This window comes from Melanerpes formicivorus, unplaced genomic scaffold (genome assembly GCF_026170545.1).
Source record: "Melanerpes formicivorus ecotype bairdi unplaced genomic scaffold, bMelFor1.0.p_v2 SCAF_19, whole genome shotgun sequence".
NCBI classification, from domain to species: Eukaryota; Metazoa; Chordata; class Aves; order Piciformes; family Picidae; genus Melanerpes; species Melanerpes formicivorus.
The window spans coordinates 2,039,182-2,065,755 of NW_027142371.1; the positions used below are offsets into that span (position 1 = coordinate 2,039,182).

The window sequence follows — 26,574 nt, forward strand, 5'->3', positions numbered from 1 at the left end:
CAGCAGTGCCTAAATACCGAGCTGCTTGCTCAGGGCCAGGGAACCTTCTGGGTGTGCTGGCCAGTGTTGGTCCTTGGTCATCCTGAGCAGGGACCAGCTTCTTCCAACACCTGGGACAATGAATGAGCAAAGGAAGAACAAGAACTAGCCACAGATGCTATAAATTCCTTTCCTGGTGCTAGTTGCTTAGGTTTCTTCTAGAAGTAGCAAGGGTGTGAGCAAGTCTTCTTGGTGCCTGCTGCACAAAGTATGGGTGAAGCAGGTTAAAAAGGGAAAAGCAAACAATGGAATTGGTGTGCAGCTGCCTGGGCACAATCCCAGCAAAGGGGGAAAATGGTGCCAGATGTGGCAAAGAGGTTTCTTTTATTATTCAGACATATTGTAACCTGGAGGTGGAAGAAGAGCTGTGGGACATGAGGCAGTAAAGCCCTGACAGTACAGGTTTAATATTCTTCCCATGGAGCAACTGCTGGTTGCTCTTTCTGCTTGCAGAAACCACTGTGCATTGGTTCTAATGATGGTGCTGCCAGGTGAGCTCTGATATGGGCACTGCAGCATCATCTCTGATGGTCCAGGCATGTGTGGAGTTAGGAGCATGTTGAGCAAGAGGAGAGAAGTGGATGCTCTATGGGTGGGAGAGGAACTGCTGTGATGGCCTTGGTACATTGGGAAGCAGGGGACACCATGTGGGACATCCATTAAACATTGCACAAGCTGTGGAGGGTGGGAACTTGGAAGCAGCTTAGGAAGTGAACAGAAGGCTACTGCTGTCTGAGGGCTGTGTCCTCACTTCTGTGTTGTGGAAGGAGGGAGAGGTTTTCATGTCTGCTAGGCATCTGGAGAAGGTCAGAGATGGTGAAAGAGGGCACCATGGAGGAAAGCCATGAGGGAGCTGAGTGCTGGGGCAAGGCATCAGCCTGACCTCCTAGCCTCCAGCAGTGTGTGTTTACCACCCTGGCTGTGGTCTCAGATAGCTGAATGGGAGGTGGTGAAAGCTGAAAGCAGGAGCATGGCTGCTTCCCAGAGAGCCCCACTCCCACCACTGTCAGTCTGGCCTCTTTCATTGCTTCCTCATAACCCAGCCAGTGGCAGCTGCCAGCATTTATTGCAATGCTTCTTCAGGAAGCTGGCCCAGCCTCCGCTGACCTATGGCTTAGGGACTCTCTATGCTCCTGACTTTGGTTCTCATCATTAGTTTTTTGCCCAGTTGCTTTTTGAACCCTTCTTAATGTCTGGCAGCACTGGAGAGTCCTTCAGTGAGGAGATACCTGCTCCTTGGCAGGCAGCAGTGTCCACTGCTCCTCTCACCTCATTAAGGTGTCTTCTAAATTGCTGGCAGGATGAATTCTTGGCTGTGGGTTGCCAGAGAGCTGTGATGGGGCAGACCCTAATTTTAGCACATTACACTGGTTTAATGACTGTAATAGAAAGTCAATTTATAGCCAAGAACAAATTGCCTTTTTACATGGCAAGGAGGATAATTCCTCCCATGTGCTACATTATTAAATTTGTAATCTTCATTCTTTTAATGCTTCTCAAAAGTGAATATTAGCAGAATCTAAAATACAGATCTTCAATTGATGAGCTTCAGTACAGGTCATCTTGAGTGCAATCACACAGCACTTGCAGGATGGCCAAGGGATCAGGCCCAGCCAACATGGATTTAGGAAGGGCAGCTCCTGCCTGACCAACCTGATCTACTTCTATGATCAGGTGACTGCCTGGTGGATGTGGGGCAGGCTGTGGATGTGGTCTACCTGGACCTCAGCAAGGCCTTTGACACCGTCCCCCACAGCAAACTCCTGGCCAAGCTGTCAGCTCATGGCTTGGATGGGAGCACACTGCACTGGGTTAGGAACTGGCTGGAGGCTGAGCCTAGAGAGTGGTGGTGAATGGTGCCACAGCCAGCTGGCAGCCAGGCACCAGTGGTGTGCCCCAAGGATCAGTGCTGGGCCCCATGCTCTTTAACATCTTTATTGATGATCTGGATGAGGGCATTGAGTCCATCAGCAGTACATTTGTGGGTGACACCAAGCTGGGGGCAGGAGTTGATCTGCTGGAGGGTAGAGAGGCTCTGCAGAGGGACCTCGACAGATGGGCAGAGTCCAAGGGCATGAGATTGAACACATCCAAGTGCCAGGTTCTGCACATTGGCCACAACAACCCCATGCAGTGCTACAGGCTGGGGTCAGAGTGGCTGAGAGCAGCCAGGCAGAGAGGGACCTGGCGGTGCTGGTTGATGGTAGGCTGAACACGAGCCTGCAGTGTGCCCAGGCAGCCAAGAGGGCCAATGGCATCCTGGCCTGCATCAGGAACAGTGTGGCCAGCAGGAGCAGGGAGGTCATTCTGCCCCTGTACACTGCACTGGTTAGGCCACACCTTGAGTCCTGTGTCCAGTTCTGGGCCCCTCAGTTTAGGAAGGAGGTTGACTTGCTGGAACGAGTCCAGAGAAGAGCAACAAAGTTGGTGAGGGGCTTGGAACACAGCCCTGTGAGGAGAGGCTGAGGGAGCTGGGGTTGCTTAGCCTGGAGAAGAGGAGACTCAGGGGTGACCTTATTGCTTTCTACAGCTACTTAAGGGAGGTTGTAGACAGGCAGAGGTTGGTCTCTTCTCCCAGGCAGCCAGCACCAGAACAAGAGGACACAGTCTCAGGCTGTGCCAGGGGAAGTTTAGGCTGGATGTTAGGAAGAAGTTCTACACAGAGAGAGTGATTGCCCATTGGAATGGGCTGCCTGGGGAGGTGGTGGAGTCACCATCATTGGAGGTGTTCAGCAGGAGACTTGATGGGGTGCTTGGTGCCATGGGTTAGTTGTTTGGGTGGGTTGGATTGGTTGATGGGTTGGACACGATGATCTTGAAGGTCTCTTCCAACCTATTCTATTCTATTTTTTTTCTCCCCTCGGATCCCTCAAGCTCTATAATTGAAAGGTGAACTTCAGCAGGGTGCCTTTTTTTTTTTACTGGTGTTTTGGTTTTTCAACTCAAATTCAGATCCCTTACTCAGTACCTGTCTCTGGGCAAGCTTCAAGGCTCCAAAGACACTTGCATTTTAAATAGCTGTAATGGGTATCTATTTCCATCTTTGCTGAGTGGTGAGTTCTGAGTTCAGGCTTATTCCCTAGTGATAAAGACACTTGAAGAGGGGAAAAAAAAGTGACACATTTTTGCATGCCATTTGCTAGCAAGGAGGCTGTTGTGATGCTCTCTTTTGTTGCCAAGGAAACAGAGCCCTGGGCAGGAGGAGGAGGAAAGGACGGCTGGTGCTTCACTCCTGAGCTCACTTTCCAGCTCTGACTCATGACTGGGAATGGTGAATGGGTTGGGACTTGAGGGTCTGTCTCTGAAGTTGACTTTCAGGATTGTATGTCCTGCCTCCTTAGCTTTGTTTCTGTGTTAGTTCAAGTAAATGTGAAGGCTGCAGCTTGGTAGCACAGCTCCACCCTGGGACTGCTGAGGTGGGACTGGTGCCTGTACCACTACCACAAGTGCTGTACCCAGTGGAGCGAAACAAAGCGCTCAGGGAGGAGATTCTACTGCTCCAGCCTTGCCAGTGCCACCTTCAGAAACCCTGAGGCCTCCTGTCAGCCCAGGGTAAGTCTGAGGTCAGAACTGCTCAAAGTTAACCACAGGTGTGAGGAGGAAGCAAGTTCAGCAAGCACTTCAAAACCAAACCTCGTGCACGGTGTCCTCTGCTGACCTTCTTCCATCACTGCTGGTCAGTCATGGCTTGCACATCTTGTGAAGAGCTTCCCATCCCAGGGTTTTTGTGTCAGTGCTGTTAAAAATACTTTTTCACTCCTCAATAAAGATGCACACTGCTCTGCAATGCACCTTTGATCCTCCTGCATGGGCAGTGTTGTCTGCAGGCCTGACACTGGCTGCGTCACAAGTCCCTTCTTTTAGTCCTTCATCTGTTCTCTTTCCTGCTCCCATTGTAGAGAGCAATCAGCAAGGTGCTCTAAAGCCTTTTCACAGAATCACAGAAACATTCAGGATCGAAAAAAGCCTCAGGATCACCAAGTCCAGCCATTGACCCTGCTCTACAAGGGTCACCCCTAAACCATATCCCCAGGCACCACATCCAAACCACTTGGAAACACATCCAGGGTTGGTGACTCCACCACCTCCCTGGGCAGCACATTCCAATCCCTGATCACTCTTGCTGTGGAAAAATGTTTCCTAATGTCTAGTCTAAACCTCCCCAGTGGCAGCTTGAGGCCATTCCCTCTTGTTCTATCACCTGTGAGAAGAGACCACCACCAGCCTCTCCACAACCTCCTTTCAGGTACTTGTAGACAGCAATGAGGTCTCCCGTGCTCCTTCTAAAAAGTGTATTTGGAAATATTGGGCACAAGTCAGAGGATTTTGGTGAACTTGCTGCTGTGCTACAAATGGCCACCCATTTCCTGGGCAGCTACTGGCACCTTGCACTGTGATTAACACAGACTTCATTCAGAGCAGTATTTAGAATCACAGAATGGTCCAGGCCGGAAGGGACCTCCAAAGGTCACCCAGTCCAAGCCCCTCTGCAGTCAGCAGGGACATCCCCAACTAGATCAGGCTGCTCAGGGCCTCATTGAGCCCTACCTTGAATATCTCTGGGGAAGGAGCCTCAACCACCTCCCTGGGCAGCCTGTTCCAGCGTTCCATCACCCTCATAGTGAAGAACCTGTTTCTAACATCCAATCTAAATCTGCCCTTCTCTAGTTGGAAGCCATGGTCCGTCATCCTTTGCAAACAGTCTTTCCCCATCCTTCCTGTAGCTCCCTTCAGGTACTGGCAGGCTGCTATTAGGTCTCCCTGGAGCCTTCTCTTCTCCAAGATGAACAGCCCCAGCTCCCTCAGCCTGGCCTCATAGCAGAGGTGCCCCACCCCCTGGTCGTTTTCATGGCCCTTCTCTCGACCTTCTCCATCAGGTCCATGTCCTTCCTATACTGAGGGCTCCAGACATCACTGTCTGTCTCTTCCTCACAAAGGACTGGTTCTTCCTGCTGGGAATTGAGAAGACTGGGGCTTGGTGTCATCCCTAAAACACATTCATCTGCTGCACTGGTAGCTTTGTCCTCTGATCCTCAGGAATCATCAGGCAGCCAGAAGGTTTCTCTCAGCAGCAATGAAGACATGATGGCTATTTCCCAGCTCTGGCCAAAAGACTTTTCCCCCCCCACTACTGGAAGCTCCAGACTCTGCTCAGACAAACTGTGTACTGGACTTCAAATAATTTGGGGTGGTTTTGTGCTTGAGCACTGCTTTTATGCATGCAGAAAACAGGAGTGGGAGGCAGTTCTGTGTCTGCCATGTTGTCTGTGGGAGTCTGTCACTTGGATGCAAGTCTGCATGCAGCTCTTCAGGGTTTGGGCTGGGGACAGTTTGCCTAAATGTTTCTTTCTTAAGAGGCTGCAAGTTGAATTTCAGTGCCTCTGGTTTTGGTACTGGGTGCTGGTTTCCATGTTTAAGAGCTTGACTTGTCACTGGTTGAAGATGTTTATGATGTGTGACTGGCAGGGCTCCTTGCTTTGAAATGAAACCCAATGCTTTGACTACTTATATTTCTTAGTCACCATGAGTCACTTTACTGCTGCTCCTGTCCTGCTTCAGGGTATCACAGCCTGACCCTGTCTTCCAGCTGACCAGATAAGTCTTCAGCCAAATTACCCAGACCACAAAGGGCAGGGTGCTTACCTTTCTCTGTACTCATGCACAACCAGACACTTGGACTGTATGAAAGTGATTCTGGATGCTGCAAAGGGTGAGGGAACCAGTGTGAGAGCAGCAGATCCATTTGCAAGAGCAGAGCAGTTCATAGAATCTTAGACTTGTTAGGGTTGGAAGGGACTTCAAGGATTGTTTAGTTCCAGTCCCCTGCCACGGACACCTCACACTACAGCAGGTTGCTCACAGCCACATCCAGCCTGGCTGCAAAAACCTCCAGGGATGAGGCTTCCACCACCTCCCTGGGCAACCTGTGCCAGTCTCTCACCACCCTCATGGGGAAGAACTTCTTCCTAACATCCAAGCTGAATCTCCCCATTTCTAGTTTTGCTCCATTCCCCCCAATCCTATCACTCCCTGACACCCTCAAAAGTCCCTCCCCAGCTTTCTTGTAGCCCCCTTCAGCTACTGAAAGGCCATAATAAGGTCTCCTTGGAGTCTTCTCTTCTCCAGACTGATCAGCCCCCAGCTCTCTCAGTCTGTCTTGGGTTGGAGGAGCTGGCGAGCAAGTTGGGCTGCTGCTGTGCTCAAACCTCTCTCCACCTGCCAGGAAGCTCTGGGCTCTTCCCCAGGCACCTGCTGTGCACATTGCTTCAGTGTGCCATGGGTGCTTCAAGTGGAGGGCATTGCTCTGTTCTCTGCACTGCCTGGGAGGCTCCAGTTAGTGCCCCTCAGTTTAGGAAGGAGGTTGACTTGCTGGAACGAGTCCAGAGAAGGGCAATGAAGTTGGTGAGGGGTTTGGAACACAGCCCTGTGAGGAGAGGCTGAGGGAGCTGGGGTTGCTCAGCCTGGAGAGGAGGAGACTCAGGGGTGACCTTATTGCTCTCTACAACTGCTTGAAGGAGACAGGCAGAGGTTGGTCTCTTCTCCCAGGCAGCCAGCACCAGAACAAGAGGACACAGTCTCAGGCTGCGCCAGGGGAGGTTTAGGCTGGATGTTAGGAAGAAGTTCTACACAGATAGAGTGATTGCCCATTGGAATGGGCTGCCTGGGGAGGTGGTGGAGTCACTATCATTGGAGGTGTTCAGGAGGAGACTTGATGGGGTGCTTGGTGCCATGGGTTAGCTGTTTGGGTGGGTTGGATTGGTTGATAGGTTGCACACGATGATCTTGAAGGTCTCTTCCAACCTAGTTTATTCTATTCTAAATCTCTGCTGGGATGTGGTAGAGGCCTGGCATGGTGGGCACTGCACAGCCTTGGGTTTATCACTGGATGTCTCTGCGTGAGTTGAAGCAGTGTGTAGAATTAGGGGGGGAAATGTAGTGGCTTGGGTGCTTGCTTCAGCATTTGCAGCAGGTATTGCCTGTGAGCACCTCTGGTGCAGCCCGGCACGGGCAGTTGTGTCCTCTGGGGAAGCTGCCTGGAATTAGGAGCTGGATGCCTGGAATTGTCTGTCTTGTCTGGAGCCAGACCATCATCTCTCCTTCTCTGCTTCCACAGTGGACCAAATAATGGCTTCCAAATGGACGCAAATTATTAAGCAGTGTGTGTAATTAAAGCCAACTCCTTGTGAATGTGATCCTTCATTTCCTTAAGGGAAAAATATGATGAAGTAATTACAAGCCGAGCTAAACACAAATCAAACTCTATTCTAAAGCGTGACTCTGCACCGTGATTCTGGCTTATGAATGACTCCAGGGTGCTGTGGCTTCATGGCTGTGAAAGAACTGTGGCTGTGTTCTTAATTGTGTTTATAACAAATGAACAAAAGGTTGCATGAGTCACTCCCCGTGCCGAGGGTGGCTCGCTCTGAGCTCGCACACGCGCCGGCTTGCCAGAGCCGCTCGCTCCTGAAAGAGCAGCAGTGGGGCTGAAGAAAAGGTAAAAAACCCTGTTAACAAATCTGGCCCTGTCAGCTCTTTCCCCTCTGAATTTGGCCTGTGTCACAACTGAATTTGAGAGAGGCAATTATTTCCTCAGTACTTAAGCCAGAGCCCTGTCCTCACCCCCAACCCCCTCTCTCCCTCGTTCCGATGTGGCAGTTTCAGCCGAATTTGGTAGAGAAGTGGAAGATCTGCAGAGTCTACAAATGCTGTGGGAAGGTGGCTCTGGGGACAGAGAAAGATCCCAACTAGCACCCCCAGAAGAAAAGGTTGGAATAGAATAGAATTAACCAGGTTGGAAAAGACCTTTGAGATCTTCAAGTCCAGCCTTTCACCCAACACCACCTAATCAACTAAACCATGGCACTGAGTGCTTCATCCAGGAGGGGACTTGGTAGGGTGCTTGGTGCCATGGTTTAGTTGATTAGGTGGTGTTGGATGATGGGTTGGACTCGATGATCTTGAAGGTCTCTTCCAACCTGGTCCATTCCATTCCTAAACACCTTCAGTGATGGTGACTCCACCACCTCCCTGGGCAGCACATTCCAATGGCCAATCTCTCTTGCTGGGAAGAACTTCTTCCTAACATCCAGCCTAAACCTCTCCTGGTGCAGCTTGAGACTGTGTCCTCATTTCCTGGTGCTGGTTGCCTGGGAGAAGAGACCAACCCCCACCTGGCTACAACCTCCCTTCAGGTAGTTGTAGAGAGCAAGAAGGTCTCCCCTGAGTCTCCTCTTCTCCAGGCTAAGCAACCCCAGCTCCCTCAGCCTCTCCTCACAGGGCTGTGCTCCAAACCCCTCCCCAGCTTTGTTGCCCTTCTCTGGACACCTTCCAGCATCTCAACATCTTTCCTAAACTGAGGGTCCCAGAACTGGACACAGGACTCAAGGTGTGGCCTAACCAGTGCTGAGCACAGGTCTACTGTTGTGTCATCTTGGTTTACAAGGAACATCCTGAGTGAAAGCAAAAGCTGGAGCTGAGCATTAGCAATGCCCCGGATGGAAAGGTGTCAGCTCCACGGAGAGGCTTCAGTGGCTTCTTTAAATGGTGAGGAGCAAGAAGTAGTAGGTCAGGAGTTGGCTTGATGTGCTGTATGGATCTGGGCACAGGTGTGGTGAGGAAAGGCAGGGCTGAATGTGAGGGAAAGCTTTCTTTGTGTCCCAGGAGTAGTGGGATGTGTTGATGACTACACTCTGGGTGGGAGCTCAAAGGAGGTGTCTCCAGGGGCTGCTCTGAGCTGGGGTCTGGGGCTGTCACAGCAGTACAGGTGGTTGCCAATTTTACTGTTTTCTGCCTCACCCAAGAAGAGTTGGCTGACTTTGGTGATTTTCCCCCAGCCCTGTGGATGTACTTCATTTGCACAGCATTAACATTTTCAAATAGAATTAGTAGCTTGTTTTTTTTCATCCCACACAATATTTGCTGCTTCATTTGGCAAAGAAAGGTGCAATTTCATTAGTGTCTGAAGCCAGGACGAGGGGAGCCAAGCAAACAGCCTGATTAGTGCCCCTGCTTACCCCTGCCACCTCCTGTCACTTCTGGTGGGTTCTCAGGCTGTGCTGGTAGCCTGGCACGTTCTGAGCCATGGCACAAAGGGCCTCTCCTGAGGTGCTCATAATTCACACTCCATTAGGATGTCGATGTAGGGAATACTTGGCAGGATGTCAGGGCTTGCCAGGCAGGAGGAGATTGAGTTCATCTCCTTAAACAGCGTGCTGAAGTGACAAGCCAGGAGTTCTTTATATATTTATTTATTCCCTCAGCAGCAGCAGCATCCCCTTGGGACAGCAGCATGGCTTGTTCCCAGCACAGATAGGATTGCAGAAGGGCCCTTGATGCCCACCCCAACAACCACTTCACACAGCAAGTGCCAGGCTGGCACAGGTGCTGGATATTCATGCAAGGCTGTGGGCAGACTTGGCCTTTTTTTTTCCCCTTCCCCTTTGAAGCCAAGCAGTGAGATGCTTTTCTTCGTATCAGGACTGATTTGTGGCATAGAGATGTGAGTGCATGTCTGCAGGGACTCAGCATCTGATGAAACAGAAAACAATCTTTTATTTTTAAACCCATTAGGAACAACAACAGGTTGACAGGGCTGGGAGCAGAGGAGTTTTGGCTCTTTTCTCAGAAGAGCTGAAAATAACAAGTAGGTAAAATGGTCTGACAGGCTGCTGAGCTGAGACCTCCACTGCTGCTTGCTGTCCCACTGAAGATCACCTTCTTCCAAATCTCAGCAGATGAGAATGGCCAGATGAGTGCTTGATGGTTTTCCCTTCTTCATTTTGAGCCCTGAACTGAGGTTTATCATCTTATCTCTGGGGCAGATCTTCATGGAGAAGAAAAAGAATCATCTCTGGTTTTGACCTTGAGATTGAAGTGTTTGGCTGTGGGAAACAAATAGAACAGAATTAAGCAGGTTGGAAAAGACCTTCAAGGTCATCAAGCCCAACCTGTCACCTAACACCATCTAATCAACTAAACCATGGCACCAAGTGCCTCATCGAGGCTCTTCCTAAACACCTCCTGGGATGGTGACTCCACCACCTCCCTGGGCAGCACATTCCAATGGCCAATCTCTCTTTCTGTGAAGAATTTCTTCCTAACATCCAGCCTAAACCTCCCCTGGTACAGCTTGAGACTGTGTCCTCTTGTTCTGGTGCTGGTTGACTGGGAGAAGAAACCAACCCCACCTGGCTACAACCTCCCTTCAGGTAGTTATAGACAGCAAGAAGGTCTCCCCTGAGCCTCCTCTTCTCCAGGCTAAGCTACCCCAGCTCCCTCAGCCTGTGCTCCAGACCCCTCACAGCTTTGTTGCCCTTCTCTGGACACCTTCCAGCATCTCAACATCTTTCCTAAACTGAGGGGCCCAGAACTGGACACAGGACTCAAGGTGTGGCCTAACCAGTGCTGAGCACAGGGCAGAATGACTTCCCTGCTCCTGCTGGCCACACTCTTCCTGATGCAGGGTTTGCAAGACTGTGTCTGAGCCAAGGACAGAGCAAGCAGATTTGGTATCAACTGCTGCAAGGCTCAGGGCACATCTCCTTGGCAGACACTCAAGTCCTGTCCCATCCAGCCACAAACCCTGCTTCCCCTGCATGCTGGCTGCAAGTGCACTCTGCCGCCACAGACATTCATCACCCTCATCTCTGCTTACAGGTGGTCTGTGGCGTGCTCCAAATGGAGCACTGGCTCTGTCAGATGGCTTTCTCTCTGTTTCCCTGCTGGGGTTGTCAGCTCTCTATGCTTTCTGAGTGTGGATTTGTACCTGGGCCTCGTTTTGGAGCTAAGCAGATAATTCAGGTGCTGAGGAAGCCAGGTGTGAAGCCAGAGAGCAGCGTGTCCTCAGGTCAATACCCTGCAGCATGGATGGCTGGGTGCAAATCGATGCTTGCTGCTTGGCTGGGATGAGAACAGCAGTGGAAATGCTGCCTCTGTGCTCAGGCTTAGACTAATTTTTCCTGGAAAATACTGACTGTTATTTTGTCCAAAGCTTTGCAGAAAGAACAAATGTGCCCTCAAACAGCCATTCAACTGATCACAGAATCACAGGATGTTAGGGGCTGGAAGGGACCTCAAAAGCTCATCCAGTCCAACCCCCCTGCCAGAGCAGTGTCACCTAGAGCAGATCACATAGGAACACATCCAGGCAGGTCTTGAATATCTCCAGAGAGGGAGACTCCACAACCCCCCTGGGCAGCCTGTGCCAGGGCTCTGTCACCCTCAAAGGGAAAAAAATATTCCCTCCTGTTTCCATGGAACTTGCTATGCCTCAACTTCCACTCTGGACCCTTGTGCTGGCATTGGGCGTCACCCAGCAGAGCCTGGCTCCAGCCTCTGGGCACTCACCCTGCACAGCTTTATAAACATTAATGTGCTTACCCCTTGTAGTGGGTTGAGAGAGAAGGCCTAGTTTTCCCTCCCCCACTAAGGAGGAAGAAAAAAAAGCCACAGCTAACTCAGCCAGAGAAGCAAAGGGATGTAGCTATATTTACCAGCAATGGGAAAATGCAAGATATGTACACAATATATACAGTATTTACGATATATATACAGAAATATACAGCCAAGACAGATACAAGAACAAGACCCCCACCTCCAGACAGAGGAGGGTTCCCCCCCTGTACCTCCTTCTCTCCCCCTACCTCCCTTTTTTCCCAAAGAGGGTTAGAGAGAGAAAAAGGTAGTTATTAAGAAAGAAGAATTTTAGTAGGCCTATTAGTACAGGATTAGTGCTTATCTTTATCTAAGGCTGCTCTGGCTAGGAGCCCAGAAGCAGGTAAGCTGGAAGGGAGAGGGAAAGGAAGGAACTGAGAAAAAATTCCAGCTGCACTAAAACTTAAAACTGTGTTCTACCAATCTGCCGATGGAATTCCTTATTATTCCAAAACACTCAGCCAGAGTGTCCCAGCACTGTCCCTTTCCTAAAGGCACAGCCTCAAACAGTCACACCCCTCAATATCCTCCTCTCCAAGCTAAAGAGCTCTCAGCTCCCTCAGTCTGTCCTCTTAAGGAAGATGTTCCACTCCCTCAATAACTTTTGTGGCTCTATGCTGTCATCTGAGATCCTTCTTGAGCTGAGGAGCCCAGAACTGGACACAATATTCCATATGCATCCTCAGCAGGGCAGAGTAGAGGGGGAGGAGAACCTCTCTCCACCTACTAACTGCAGCCCTTCTAATCCACCCCAGGATGCCATTGGCCTTCTTGGCCACCAGAGCACATTGCTGGCTCATGGTCAACCTTCCAGCCACTAGGACCCCCAGGTTCTTTTCCCCTTCCCTGCTCTCCAGCAGGTCAGTCCCCAGGCTATACTGATCCATGGGGTTGTTCTTTCCCAGGTGCAAGGCTTTCCCCTTGTCCTTGTTGAATTTCATTCCATTTCTCCCTGCCCAGCTCTCCAGCCTGAGTCTCACTGAATGGCAGCACAACCTCCTGGCCCTTCCTTTCCAGCTTGCACTCCAAGGTAAAGTTAGGGAAGGAAGGAAGATTGTTTTGCTGGACCTTTGGTGTATATTGGGTGGCCTGTGTTGGTGATGTTGGCCATGTGCTTTGGGTACCCCTGTGTTCTGTGTTTGGAAGCAGTTGGTTCATTTAGGAGCAAAGCTGATTGAGTTGAAATTCAATCAATTCCTAATCCCAGGTTTAAATCGATATCAATTAGTTCTAAAGCATGGGAGGGTCCACAGCACATGCATCATGCTGGCTTCTTTTTGTGTTGGGAGCACTCAGGAAAGTGAGCAGTCATGGAGGAGAAAATTGGAAACAAAAAGAGAAAGGAGGGTAGCAGGTACCTGGGGGGAGGGAAAAGAAGCAACAGGAGAGGAGGGAGTGTAAGGGTACCTGTGGAAGGGACATGCTGTGTCCCTCAGAAAACATCTGTTGTGGAGTAATTCCATGTAGAAGCAATAATTGTATAATCATGACCTCGAGATGAGCTATTGCAAAACTCAGAGGGATTTTTCGAGACCTGATGGCCTCTGAGCATGGAGAGACCTGGCAGCAGCAGAGAGGAAGGGCTTTGAAGAGTCCTGCAGTAGCCTGACTTAGAAGAGGACATGAGATATGGTGATTCCTTCCTTAAGGGATTGGAAGGTTGTAGCCAGGTGGGGGTTGGTCTCTTCTCCCAGGCACCCAGCACCAGAACAAGAGGACACAGTCTCAAGCTGCACCAGGGGAAGTTTAGACTGGAGGTGAGGAGAAAGCTCTTCACAGAGAGAGTTGTTAGCCATTGGAATGTGCTGCCCAGGGAGGTGGTGGAGTCCCCATCCCTGGAGATGTTCAAGAGGGGATTGGATGTGGCACTTGGTGCCATGGTCTAGTCATGAGGTCTCTTCCTACCTTGGTGATTCTGTGATTCTGAGAGAACCTGAAAGCTGGGGCAAGGTTAAGGGGACAACACCCTCAAACACCAGCAATGCCTCCACTGCAGCAAAACAGCTAGGGGGGACAGAGCCTCCAAGTTCAGTCATCAGACACCTGAGGCTGGTCTGCAGTATAGTTACAGGCAGTGGTCGCTGCACTGGACATGGTGAAGCAAGGCAGAAGTTCTTCCCAGAAAGAGAGATTGGCCATTGGGATGTGCTGCCCAGGGAGGTGGTGGAGTCACCATCACTGGAGGCGTTTAGGAGGAGACTGGATGAGGCACTTGGTGCCATGGTTTAGTTGATAAGGTGGTGTTGGGTGATAGGTTGGACTTGATGATCTCTGAGGTCCTTTCCACCCTGTCCTATCCTACCCTGTCCTGTCCTACCCTGCCCTACCCTACCCTACCCTATCCTTTGTGGTTTGAAGGGACAATACTGCTCTTATTTTTCCCAGCCCTAAGGTGTAAGGCAAATACAGCTTTTGGTGGCAGGCAGCTCTGCCACAGGAGTGGCCTCATCCTGGAAAAGAGCTGCCTCTGGCTGTGACCGACAGCTGAAAACACACTCAAGGAAGGGAAGCAGCCAAAGGATGCTCTGCAGGGCACCTGCATGGTTACCCTACTGCTCTCCATGCATTACTGGATTGTCTGGAGGGAGCTTTTGGTTAGTTGGTCTCATGTCACTCACAGACAGAATTAAGTGAGACATGATAATGAGAGGCAATTAACAAAGAACAAAATGATGGAATATAATTAATCCTAGTCAAGAAGGATTTAGGGAAAATGGGTCTTGTTAAGTCTTTCCCTCTCCCCCCCCCCAAGCTTTAGTAGAAGAAATTACCTGGGTAAGTGTGATGAGGGTTTGTCCTAGAACAACATGACCCTGAAAGATGTGATAAATAGAGTAACATCTTGCATCACATTTCAAAAAGCAGTGGTCAAAGAAAAGCCTCAAAGGCAAGAGGCTCTTTTGAAGGCCTGGTGCTCTTCAGTGTTTTCATTTGCTTTGGAGCAAGGCTGAGTTTAACCCTCGCTGAACTCACAGCTGTTGTGCACATTAGGAGGACAGTAAATAGTGCTGAGCATGGGAGCTGGCTGCAAACAGAATAGAATAGACCAGACCAGGTTGGAAGAGACCTTCAGGATCATCATGTCCAACCTATCAACCAATCCAACACCACCTAATCAACTAACCCATGGCACCAAGCACCCCATCAAGTCTCCTCCTGAACACCTCCAGTGATGGTGACTCCACCACCTCCCTGGGCAGCCCGTTCCAATGGGCAATCACTCTCTCTGTGTAGAACTTCTTCCTAACATCCAGCCTAAGCCTCCCCTGGTGCAGCCTGAGACTGTGTCCTCTTGTTCTGGTGCTGGCTGCCTGGGAGAAGAAACCAACCTCTGCCTGTCTACAGCCTCCCTTCAGGGAGTTGGAGAGAGCAAGGAGGTCACCCCTGAGCCTCCTCTTCTCCAGGCTAAGCAACCCCAGCTCCCTCAGCCTCTCCTCACAGGGCTGTGCTCCAGACCCCTCACAGCTTTGTTGCCCTTCTCTGGACTCGCTCCAGCAAGTCAACCTCCTTCCTAAACTGAGGAGCCCAGAACTGGACACAGGGCTTGAGGTGTGGCCTAACCAGTGCTGAATACAGGGCACAATGACCTCCCTGCTCCTGCTGGCCACACTGTTGCTGATGCAGGCCAGGATGCCATTGGCACTTCATGCCCTCTTCTCTCTTCCAATAAAATGTGTTTTCTTACATATTTCTTGATGCAGCGTTCTGCAAGGTCATGCTGGCAGCATCCAGGTGGGGTGTGACTAAGAGCTTCCTGTGATCTTGGGAGATGCAAGCAAGAAGCAGTGGAGATGGGAGCAGAAGCTGCTTTCTGCCTTTGTAGGCATTTCTGCACTAGAAGATGAGCTGCAGTTCTGCTGTGTGTGTTCTCAAGAGGGTAGGGAAAAAACCTGGGGAGGTCAGGAGAAAGATTCAAGGGCGGGGAGCGGGGAGGGAGTGGGGGGAAAGCCAGAGCATGAGAAACATAAAGACCTCAGTCTGTTGAACTTGTCAGAAAAGATGGAGAGATGACTTGATTACACTGCAGAAAGATCTTTATAGCAAGGACACAAAGCAGCCCTCACAGCAGAGGAGGGCATAAAAACCCTGATGGGTGAAGGCTGAAAGCAGGCAAACTGAAGTCAGGTCTCAGAATGTCAGGTAGTAAAAATAAACTGCACAGACAAATGGCAGATTCCTCATCTCAGTATCTTCCAATCCAGAGTGGACAGCTTTCCAGAAGATAGTCTTTAGCCAAACATAAATTGTTTGGCTGAGCAGAGCAAAATCTAAGGGCCTGTCAACACAGAACTTGGCAAGGTGCCTGCTGGTCCCTTCTGGCTCTTGGCGCTGCGAGGTGCTGCGTGTCTGCATCCTGCATATTGGAGGAAGAAAGCTGCTCTTCCCAAGGTCACTCTGAAGCAGATTCTGCTCCTCAGCTGCATGTGGTGCTGCAGCTTTGACTGGTTGCTTAACCTTTGTTGTTTGCTGCTTAATTGGAAACGGTGCAGAGAATAAATCTGGTGGTGCTGCAGAGAACATCGATACCGCTCCGGCTTGTGCCAGGGACTGCTAACAGCTAGATGAAGATAAATGGGTTTGCCAGGCAGCACCCACACACACATGGAGCATTTGCCTTGGTTTGCAAAGGTGGTGAAGCACCTTCAGGTAAGGGAAGAGGCACAGCCCCTCTGCAGGGCTCCACACTGGGCAGAGAGGGCTGCTAGCTGTTGCTTTGGGATGCTTTTGGCCTGTGGAGGAGCAGTAAAGCTTTGTCTGTCTCTCTTCCCATTCTACACTGACTCTTTTCAGGAGGGCTGCTCCTGACCTGCCCTTTTCTCTCACCAGACAGAGCTGAAACACCACATTTTTGCCGCATGCTGACTGCAGGTAAAGCTTGTCTAAAAGGCTGTGTGGGTAGGTGGGGGTCCTGTGTCCCATTTCTTGCCCAAAAGATGTTGAAAGACAAGTGCTTGGAGGGAGGGATGGGCACAGATGGATGTAGATGGTGAAAAGGTTATGGAGGAGAGAGAGAGAGAGACAAATTAAATGGACCATCAAGTCTGCCCACAAGGCTGTGGGATGAAAGGAGCCTAAAACCCCATCAGAAGATCCAGCCAGCTGTACAAGGCTTGAGGAAAGTGCATCAAAGGGAACTGTTGTGCAGTGGTCAGGGATGTTAGGCAAGGCTGTTTCACGAGGCTTTGCTTTTGTTGCTGCCTCTATTGTTGCTCTTGCCTGAAGGTTTGGATTTTCAAAGCACACTCAAAATATGTTTTACGTTTGTCTGACTTCCTGATTTTTTTTCAGTGTGCTTCACACATTGCTTCAGGCACACAAACAGTGCAGACTGCAGCTAATGGTAACCCAGAACATGCAGATTCCATTCCCTCAGCCCACAGGGACACACATGCACATGCTGCACCATATGTGGGCACAGCAGCTGGTGCAGAGCCCTGGGGCCAGCATATTTACCCACTTGGAAAACTCATGATACCAGAGGAAAAGGGACTGGAGCACTGCCTTATGAGGAAAGGCTGAGAGCCCTGGGGCTTTTTAGTCTGGAGAGGAGAAAACTGAGAGGGGATTTAATAAATGTTTATAAATATCTAAGGGCTGGGAAGGAAGGGACAGCCTCTGTTCACTTGTGCCCTGTGACAGGACAGGAGGCAATGGATGGAAGCTTCCACCTCAACATGAGGAAGAACTTCTTCACTGTGAGGGTCACAGAGCACTGGAGCAGGCTGCCCAGAGAGGTTGTGGAGTCTCCTTCTCTGGAGCCTTTCCAGCCCTGTCTGGATGTGTTCCTGAGTGACCTGTGCTGGATTCTGTGGTCCTGCTCTGTCAGGGACTCTAAGGTCTTCCCAGGTGCCTTCCCACCCCTAACATCCTGTGAGCCTGTGAAAAAAGGAACTTTGTAGCTATATTTATAGGAGAATTTCTGTCCTTGCGTTTCAGTGTAACCATAATATGAGAAGTGGGATAGGAAGGATCTCTGATACCTTACTGGTGGTTCTATTTTAAACATACTTGTTCACACCAAGATCTAAAGAAAAGTGTTTTGGGTCAAGCAGCTTGCTGCACAAATAACCACCTTCTGGGTGTTTCAGATGGGTTCTTACAGGTACCCTCAGGTTTCTAAAGCAAGCTGGGAAAGGTTTGTTTTCTTTAATACTTGGGGATCCTGAGTTCTGTAGACTTGGTAACTGGGTCATTCCTTCTCCAGGGTGGTACTCAAACAGCAGGTGGGTTTCTGAGAGCCCCATGACTCCGAGGTTCGTTACCTGGTCGAGGTTTACAGGTGGACCTCTTTAAAGGACATAGTTAATTCTGCTTTGCTCAGAAGACTTTGCAGCAGATGTGTCTCAGGATGAGTGCTGTATGTGGGATGGAATCTGGAGCTCCCTGACACCAGCTAAAGCAATTAATAGTAATGGTGTTCATTACATATTCATTACATAACGTGGTTTGTTCTGAGAAGCAGACTGCTGGAGATGGAGGATGAAAATAGCAGCTGTTAATTTCAGAGGGCTCTGCCTCTGAAGACTGCACCCAGGAGGAACCAGAACCTACTTAATTCCCATTGTGCTGTGGCTGAGGGCATGTACAAAGGGGAATAGTTCTCTCCAGGGTTTTCCACTGGTGGTGACATTCCAGGTGCCACCAGGGAAGGTTTTGGCTGTGCCCAGCTATTCCTGTGGCTGGTCCAAGGGAGTTCTTACCTTCACAGCACCTCTGCTGCTACTTGGCCTTTTCATCCTGTCTTCTCCCTTGATGCTCACCTGTGCCTCTTTTTGTCCTGTCTTCTCCCTTGATGCTCACCTGTGTCTCTTTTTGTCCTGTCTTCTCCCTTGATGCTCACCTGTGTCTCTTTGCTGCTGCACTCAAGCTGAAGCAGCAGGATAGGATTTAGGAGATGTTTGGAGGCAGGGTCAGACTGTACAGCTCAGCTCTGCCCGTGGCTGCTGTTGCTGTGCTCCCAGAGTAGGCAGCCCCACATATGGCCAGCCTGTGCCAGCCTGTGTTCAGAGCATGGTTAATGGGTGCAAATGGCTGGAGCAGGGAGGGTGCTGGTGATGGTTCTGGGCCCTGGCTGGCTGGAGCAGGGAGGGTGCTGGTGATGGTGCTGGGCCCTGGCTGGCTGGAGCACTGGACTTGTTCCAGACGACTGGGAGCAGCTGTTGAAGCAGGGCTGAGGATTGAAATGCTGCCTGAGAGCAAAGTTGTGCCTGGCTGCCAGATGCCAGGCTGAGCTTCTGAAAGGCCACCTCTGCCTCTCCATGCCTCTGTTGCTGGGGAAGGCTCTGGAAACAGAGGCTGACTGCCTGTCTCCCCTTTTGTTCCTAGATGGGGATGGTCGGAGACTGAAAGGAGCCATCCAGAGGAGCACAGAAACTGGGCTGGCTGTGGAGATGCCCAGCAGGACCGTCCGGCAGGCCAGCCACGAGTCCATCGAGGACAGCATGAACAGCTACGGATCCGAGGGGAAGTAAGTCACCCAGGGGGAGCTGGGCGCTCACCTGTGGCAGGCACTGTCCTCAGACCTACTCCTTTCTCTCCAGCATGGCAGATGCTGTCTTTTTCTGACTTGCCTGTGCTGCAGGTGTCCTGCCTGTTCCATCAGAGCAGAGCAGACCTCTGTGCCTGTGTAGCTGGCACCCACTCCATCTGCTGATTGGCTTTGTTTAGTGCCCTCATTACTCTAGCTGAAGCAGATACCCCTTACTTTTAACCATTTGCCCTCAGAAGATTAATTGCTGAGAGTCCTCACTGGTCATAAATCAGAAGCTGTTAGTTTTTCATGTTGCACATGGAAACAACAGTTGTTTATCTCCCCTGTTCCAAATAGCCTTTTGGTTGGGAGGGCGTGTGGCAGAGGGCCAAGGTGGTGAAAAGGATGCAAGAAGCAAAGTAATCACTCTGATACTAAAAACACATCTTGACAAGTGTGTGTGTGTGGTGTTGGTACCAAACCTGTTTGGGTTTGTTTCATCTGAGTTATTGTTTTGTAAAAGAATGTGTTTTAGAAAAGGCTTTGGACCCCAAGGACAGCTCTGGTTTTACAGTTACAGGCTGGGCAGTGACTGGCTGGGAAGCAGCCCTGAGGAGAGAGACTTGGAGGTGCTGGTGGAGGAGAAGCTCAACAGGAGCTCTCAGTGTGCACTTGCAGCCCAGAAAGCCAATCAGATCCTGGGCTGCATCAGGAGAAGTGTGGCCAGCAGGGCAAGGGAGGTGATTCTCCCCCTCTGCTCAGCTCTGGTGAGACCCCACCTGGAGTACTGCCTCCAGTTCTGGAGCCCCTATTACAAGAGGGATGTGGAGGTGCTGGAAGGTGTCCAGAGAAGGGCCAGGAGGATGAGCAGAGGGCTGGAGCACCTCTCCTATGAGGACAGACTGAAGGAGTTGGGGCTGTTCAGTCTGCAGAAGAGAAGGCTCCCAGGTGACCTCATTGTGGCCTTCCAGGATCTGAAGGGGGCCTACAGGAAGGCTGGGGAGGGACTGCTCAGGATCTCAGGTAGTGATAGGAGTAGGGGGAATGGAATGAAGCTGGAGGTGGGGAGATTCAGGCTAGATGTGAGGAGGAGGTTCTTCCCCATGAGAGTGGTGAAGCCCTGGAATGGGTTGTCCAGGGAGGTGGTTGAGGCCCCATCCCTGGAGGTGTTTAAGCCCAGGCTGGATGAGGCTCTGGCCAGGCTGATCTAGTGTGGGGTGTCCCTGCCCATGGCAGGGGGGTTGGGACTAGCTGATCCTTGTGGTCCCTTCCAACCCTGACTGATACTATGATACTCTGGAATGCAAAGCAGGGATCCTTAGGCCAGTCCTTGGGTGCTGACTTGTCTCCAGTTCGGGTTTTTTGTATTTCCATTATTTGAAGCCATATATGGAGATGATTATGATTTCTTAAGGTGACCATTCATGGGAATCTTTGAAGGCAAAACCCTTCCAGTGTTGACAGAAGGGGGAAATATGTGCCATCAGATTTCGTGCTTCTAGGTGTGAGGCCAGAATGTTTGTGTACCTCAAACGTGCTCTGTTTAAGCCAAGCACCAGACTTGGCACCGCGGCACACAGGACTCTCTCCACTCCTGCGTGATGTTCCAAGTGCACTGTGCTGCTACAGTGCTGGGATGGTCCAAAGGCACACTCAATTAATGTGGTTCTGGTGTTAAATAAGTAACAGGCTGTAAATTAAGAGAGGCTTTCTTTAGCTGTAGAAGTAGGCTAATCCTGGAAAGGCATCATAGATCTGTGCTGAGGGTTGGAAATAGTAATGAGGCACAGGCTGCGATAGCAATCTTGTCACTCCGAAGCTGTGATGTACTTTATCTCTTCTCTGAGCTGCTGTCTCCAGGGAAATATTCCTGCTACATGAGCACAGTCCTGTGGCTTGGAGATCTGCCTCTGCTACAGCGTGCAGGGGATTAGCGATTAAGTTCAGTCCCTTGGCAGTGTGGGGCAGGACTCTGCTTTCATGCAGAGCAGAATTCTTTCCTGTTTGTATTTGCATAGCTTACCTTCCTGGGTGGAGGTACAGTCCTCTGGAGAAGAGAGAAGAGAAGAGAAGAGAAGAGAAGAGAAGAGAAAAGAGAAGAGAAGAGAAGAGAGAAGAGAAATTAACCAGATTAGAAAAGACCTCAAAGATCATTGAGTCCAACCTATCACCCAACACCATCTAATCAACTAAATCGTGGCACCAAGTGCCTCATCCAGTCTCTTCCTAAATGCCTCCAGTGATGGTGACTCCTCCAGTGATGGTGACTCCACCACCTCCCTGGGCAGCACATTCCAATGGCCAATCTCTCTTTCTGGGAAGAATTTCTTCCTAACATCCAGCCTGAACCTCCCCTGGTGCAGCTTGAGACTGTGTCCTCTTGTTCTGGTGCTGGTTGCCTGGGAGAAGAGACCAACCCCCACCTGGCTACAACTTCCCTTCAGGGAGTTGGAGAGAGCCATAAGGTCTCCCCTGAGCCTCCTCTTCTCCAGGCTAAGCAACCCCAGCTCCCTCAGCATCTCCTCACAGGGCCCCAGCTTTGTTGCCCTTCTCTGGACACCTTCCAGCATCTCAACATCTTTCCTAAACTGAGGGGCCCAGAACTGGACAAAGGACTCAAGGTGTGGCCTAACCAGTGCTGAGCACAGGGCACAATGACTTCCCTGCTCCTGCTAGCCACACTGTTCCTGATGTAGACCAGGATGCCCTTGGCCTTCTTGGCCACCTGGGCACACTTCTGGCTCATGTTCAGCCTCCTATCAACCAGTGAAGGTTCTGTGTCCTACCATTGCATGCACTGACTGCTTTGATTTGGCTTTCCTGGAGAGGAAATGTTTCTGCCAACAAAACCTTGCAGCCACAGCAGTGCTGCTTTGCCCGGCAGGCAGGTGGCGTGCTGCTAGGGGCCCGACAAAGCCAAGCCCACCCTGCCAGCCTTTATTAGAGCATGCCTAACATTCAGTGCTCCAGCCTCAAACCTTGCCAGAACATCCTCACCAGCCCCTCTGCCAGGCTCTGGACGCTTCCTCCTCTGAACAGGGTGATGTAAGTGGTTCCTGGATGCTTTGTTCCTAGATGGGATAATTGATGTCCTCTGGAAAGCCGGTGGGAATTGCAGCTATCTGTCTGAGTGATAAGCAAACAGGGCTGAGAGCACAAAGAGCTGAAAGGGCTCTATTCTCTTGAAACATGGTGGAAGGGGAGTTCCTCTGCTTTCTTTTCCTGTGACAAAGAAACGAATCATCTGGGCAATAGCTTTGAGGGGCAGAAATGTACTCTCCTAAATCAGTTTTCTCCTGACCTCCCACGTTTGTTGTGGCTGTGTTCCCATGGAGGCAGAATGGAAGATTCCTAAGACTGTGATAACTGTAGCAAGTTCAATTTCTGTTTAATGCTGGGCTTCTGTCTGATGCAGACACTCCTGGGCCAGAGACAGTGTTCAACAGTGACTCTCAGAAACCCAGCTTGCAGCAAGATGAGGCTGACCCAGTTCTTCCTGCTTGTGCTTCTCTTTGCTGTGTTTGCACAGCAGAAAATGGATTCCAAGCCTCAGCTTCCAAGAGGGGCTGTTTGGATTCCAAACCTCAGCTTCCACGAGGGGCTGTTTGGATTCCAAACCTCAGCTTCCACGAGGGGCTGTTTGGATTCCAAACCTCAGCTTCTAAGAGGGGCTGTTTGGATTCCAAACCTCAGCTTCCAAGAGGGGCTGTTTGGATTCCAAGCCTCAGCCTCCCAGAGGGGCTGTTTGGATTCCAAGCCTCAGCCTCCCAGAGGGGCTGTTTGGATTCCAAGCCTCAGCCTCCCAGAGGGGCTGTTTGGATTCCAAGCCTCAGCCTCCCAGAGGGGCTGTTTGGATTCCAAGCCTCAGCCTCCCAGAGGGGCTGTTTGGATTCCAAGCCTCAGCTTGCAAGAGGGGCTGTTTTCAACTGCCAGGTGTTTTTATAATCTTTTCAGTGTAAGGACTAAAAAGACAACCTCCAAAGGTGGCACACAGAAATGGTCACAGGTTTGGTTACAGCTCTGCAGAAGGCTGATGGGCTGCTTTCCACTTTCTGCTGGTGAGCTGGTGGCAGCTGGCTGCAGCTGCTCTGTGCTGGTGCAGAGTATCACAGTCAAAGAACTTTCTGTAGCTGGGTTTTTGATGGGAGAGACCTGTGATGATAGAATCATAGAATGGTCTGGGTCATAGAATGGTCACTCAGTCCAATCCCCTCTGCAGGACATCCTCAACTAGATCAGGCTGCTCACAGCCCTGTCCAGCCTCACCTTAAATATCTCCAGGGAAGGGACCTCAACCACCTCCCTGGACAACCTGTTCCAGTGTTCCATTACCCTTGGGGTGCAGAACTTGTTCCTAACATCCAATCTAAGTCTGCTCTTCTCTAGTTTGAAACCATTGCCCCTTGTCCTATCACTACAGGCCTATGCAGACAGTCTCTCTCCATCCTTCCTGTAGCTCCCTTCAGGTACTGGCAGGCTGCTATTAAGTCTCCCTGGAGCCTTCTCTTCTCCAGGCTGAACATCCCCAGCTCCCTCAGCCTGTCCTCGTAGCAGAGCTGCTCCAACCCCCTGATCATTTTTGTGGCCCTCCTCTGGACCCTCTCCATCAGGTCCATGTCCTTTCTGCATTGAAGGCACCAGACCTAGTCACAGCACTCCAGGTGAGGTTTCACCAAAGCAGAACAAAGTGGCAGAATCACCTCTCTGGCTCTGCTGGCAACACCTCTTTGGATGCAGCCCAGGATGCAATTGGCCTTCTGGACTTCAAGCTCACACTGCCTGCTCATGTCCAGCTCTTCATCCATCAGCACCCCCAAGTATGTCGGGCCATACTGCCCCTCATGTATGCTAGGCCCTCCTTCAGCAGAATATTCCTTTTAGGGCTTTACCTGGAGATGAAGTACAGTGAAGATGAGTTGGTCTGAAAGATGCCTCCCCTGGAGTTCAAGCTCACACAGCACACCAGTCAGTGCTGACAGCGACAGCTCGCTTTGTGCCATAGGGAAGGTCCCACAGCCACATTACCCAGCTTTTTGAGCACTAGTGTAGGAAATTAATATAACAAAACTCCCTGTGAGTCTTTCTAGAAGGGAAAGGTGGTATTTGTTCTAACAGACCCATTTTCACTTGTTCACACTTGGAGGTTTCACTCCTGCCCTCACCACCCCATGCAAGCGCCAAGCTTCCTGCAACCAGGTGCCGTAGCCAGGCCTGGTTGTGTGCTGCAGGGGGGACCAAGGACACCATCTGTCAAGCCTTGGCTACGTCTTCTGAGTCGTTCTTCACTACAGACTGTTTCTTGGACTGCTTCTTACACTTTCTAGGACTTGCCTGTTCTTGTGGAGTGATCTTTCATGTTTGGGGCTTGTGCTCTTCAGCCTCCCTAGGTCTTTAAGCTGTGCTGCTACCTTCTCGTTTTCCTTGTCTGGGGAATATTTATGGCTACAGCCTGCCTCCAGGCAGGCTGTGGAAGCGAGATGTTCTCTCATCTTGTTGCTCTCCTGTCACTGGAGGGCTGGTGCTGACAGGTTGGTTGTGCTTTTGCACACACAGACGTTTCCATTCATAGACCGTTCAGACCACCCTTCGCGTGGGTCACAGATCTCTGCAGCACTTAGCATTTCCTTCTGTGTACTGCAACATCTGCAGGAGAGGACAGTTGTCCACTGTAGTAAGTGCCTGCCAGGTAGTCTCAGGACACCAAGATTACTGCAAGGTGAAAATTCTAAAGATGGAAATAACTCTTAAACAAAGCCCTTGCACTCCAACAGAGACCTGCAGCTCCATCCTGGCTCTCGCACAACCTACATCTTGTTTTGGCTGGGGTTTGGCTGCACAAGACCATGTACAGCATGAAGAAAGCAGTAGATTCTGGACTTGAGTGTAATTTATTCCTGACAACCACTTTTCTTACTGAAAATGGAGCAGAAAGACAAAAATGGACCTTGAGCAAAGGACTGTTGGCTGCCATAGTCCCTAGGAAGTGCTGCTTAGTGCTTTTTAGTTGTTGTTGTTCTTGCCTGGCTACTGCCAAGATGGTAGAATAGAATAGAATAGACCAGACCAGGTTGGAAGAGACCTTCAAGATCATCGTGTCCAACCTACCATCCAACACCACCTAATCAACTAACCCATGGCACCAAGCACCCCATCAAGTCTCCTCCTGAACACCTCCAGTGATGGTGACTCCACCACCTCCCCAGGCAGCCCATTCCAATGGCCAGTCACTCTCTCTGTGTAGAACTTCTTCCTAACATCCAGCCTAAACCTCCCCTGGCGCAGCCTGAGACTGTGTCCTCTTGTTCTGGTGCTGGCTGCCTGGGAGAAGAGACCAACCTCTGCCTGTCTACAACCTCCCTTAAATAGTTGTAGAGAGTAATAAGGTCACCCCTGAGTCTCCCCTTCTCCAGGCTAAGCAACCCCAGCTCCCTCAGCCTCTCCTCACAGGGCTGTGTTCCAAGCCCCTCACCAACTTCGTTGCCCTTCTCTGGACACACTCCAGCAAGTCAACCTCCTTCCTAACCTGAGGGGCCCAGAACTGGACACAGGACTCAAGGTGTGGCCTCACCAGTGCAGTGTACAGGGGCAGAATGACCTCCATGCTCCTGCTGGCCACACTGTTCCTGATGCAGGTCAGGATGCCATTGGCCCTCTTGGCTGCCTGGGCACACTGCAGGCTCATGTTCAGCCTACCATCGACCAGCACCCCCAGGTCCCTCTCTGCCTGGCAGCTCTGCAGACACTCTGACCCCAGCCTGTAGCACTGCATGGGGTTGCTGTGGCCAATGTGCAGAACCTGGCACTTGGATGTGTTCAGTCTCCTACCCTTGGACTCTGCCCATCTGTCCAGCCTGTCCAGGTCCCTCTGCAGAGCCTCTCAACCCTCCAGCAGATGAACTTCTGCCCCCAGCCTGGTGTCACCTGCAAATGTGCTGATGATGGACTCAATGTCCTCATCCAGATCATCTGTAAAGATGTTAATGAGGATGGGGCCCAGCACTGATCCTTGGGGCACACCACTGGTGCCTGGCTGCCAGCTGGCTGTGGCACCATTCACCACCACTCTCTGGGCTCAGCCTCCAGCCAGTTCCTAACCCAGTGCAGTGTGCTCCCATCCAAGCCTTGAGCTGACAGCTTGGCCAGGAGTTTGCTGTGGGGGACAGTGTCAAAGGCCTTGCTGAGGTCCAGGTAGACTACATCCACAGGCCTCCCCACATCCTGATCATAGAAGTAGATCAGGTTGGTCAGGCAGGACCTGCCCTTCCTAAATCCATGCTGGTTGGGCCTGATCCCTTGGCCATCCTGTAAGTGCTGTGTGATTGCACTCAGGATGCCCTGTTCCATGATCTTGCCTGGCACTGAGGTCAGGCAGACAGGCCTGTAATTCCCTGGCTCATCCAACCAGCCCTGCTTGTGGATGGGCACCACGCTGGCCAGCTTCCAGTCCTCTGGGACATCTCCAGTGAGCCAGGACAGGATCAAGTTCTGGAGAGCTGAGGTGATTTTTACTTTAGAAAAGCATAGCAGGTGATAGCTAGCAAAGACTTAGAGAATTATTCTTGTGTTGTCTGAGATGAGTCTGCCCCTCCAGCAAGGAAACATCTTGTTACCCATGTAATTTCTTCTCTCAT

The 26,574-nt window shown here is 50.9% G+C and overlaps 1 protein-coding gene across 1 annotated transcript in view; it reads left to right on the forward strand.

The window, feature by feature from the left end:
* RIMS4 (regulating synaptic membrane exocytosis 4) overlaps positions 1 to 26,574 on the forward strand; it is a 76,179-nt gene that overhangs the window by 27,684 nt on the left and 21,921 nt on the right. Inside the window, exon 2 of the mRNA XM_068149780.1 lies at positions 18,799 to 18,940. Within this exon, the coding sequence (XP_068005881.1) occupies positions 18,799 to 18,940 (142 nt within the window). The remainder of the gene's footprint in view (positions 1 to 18,798; positions 18,941 to 26,574) is intronic.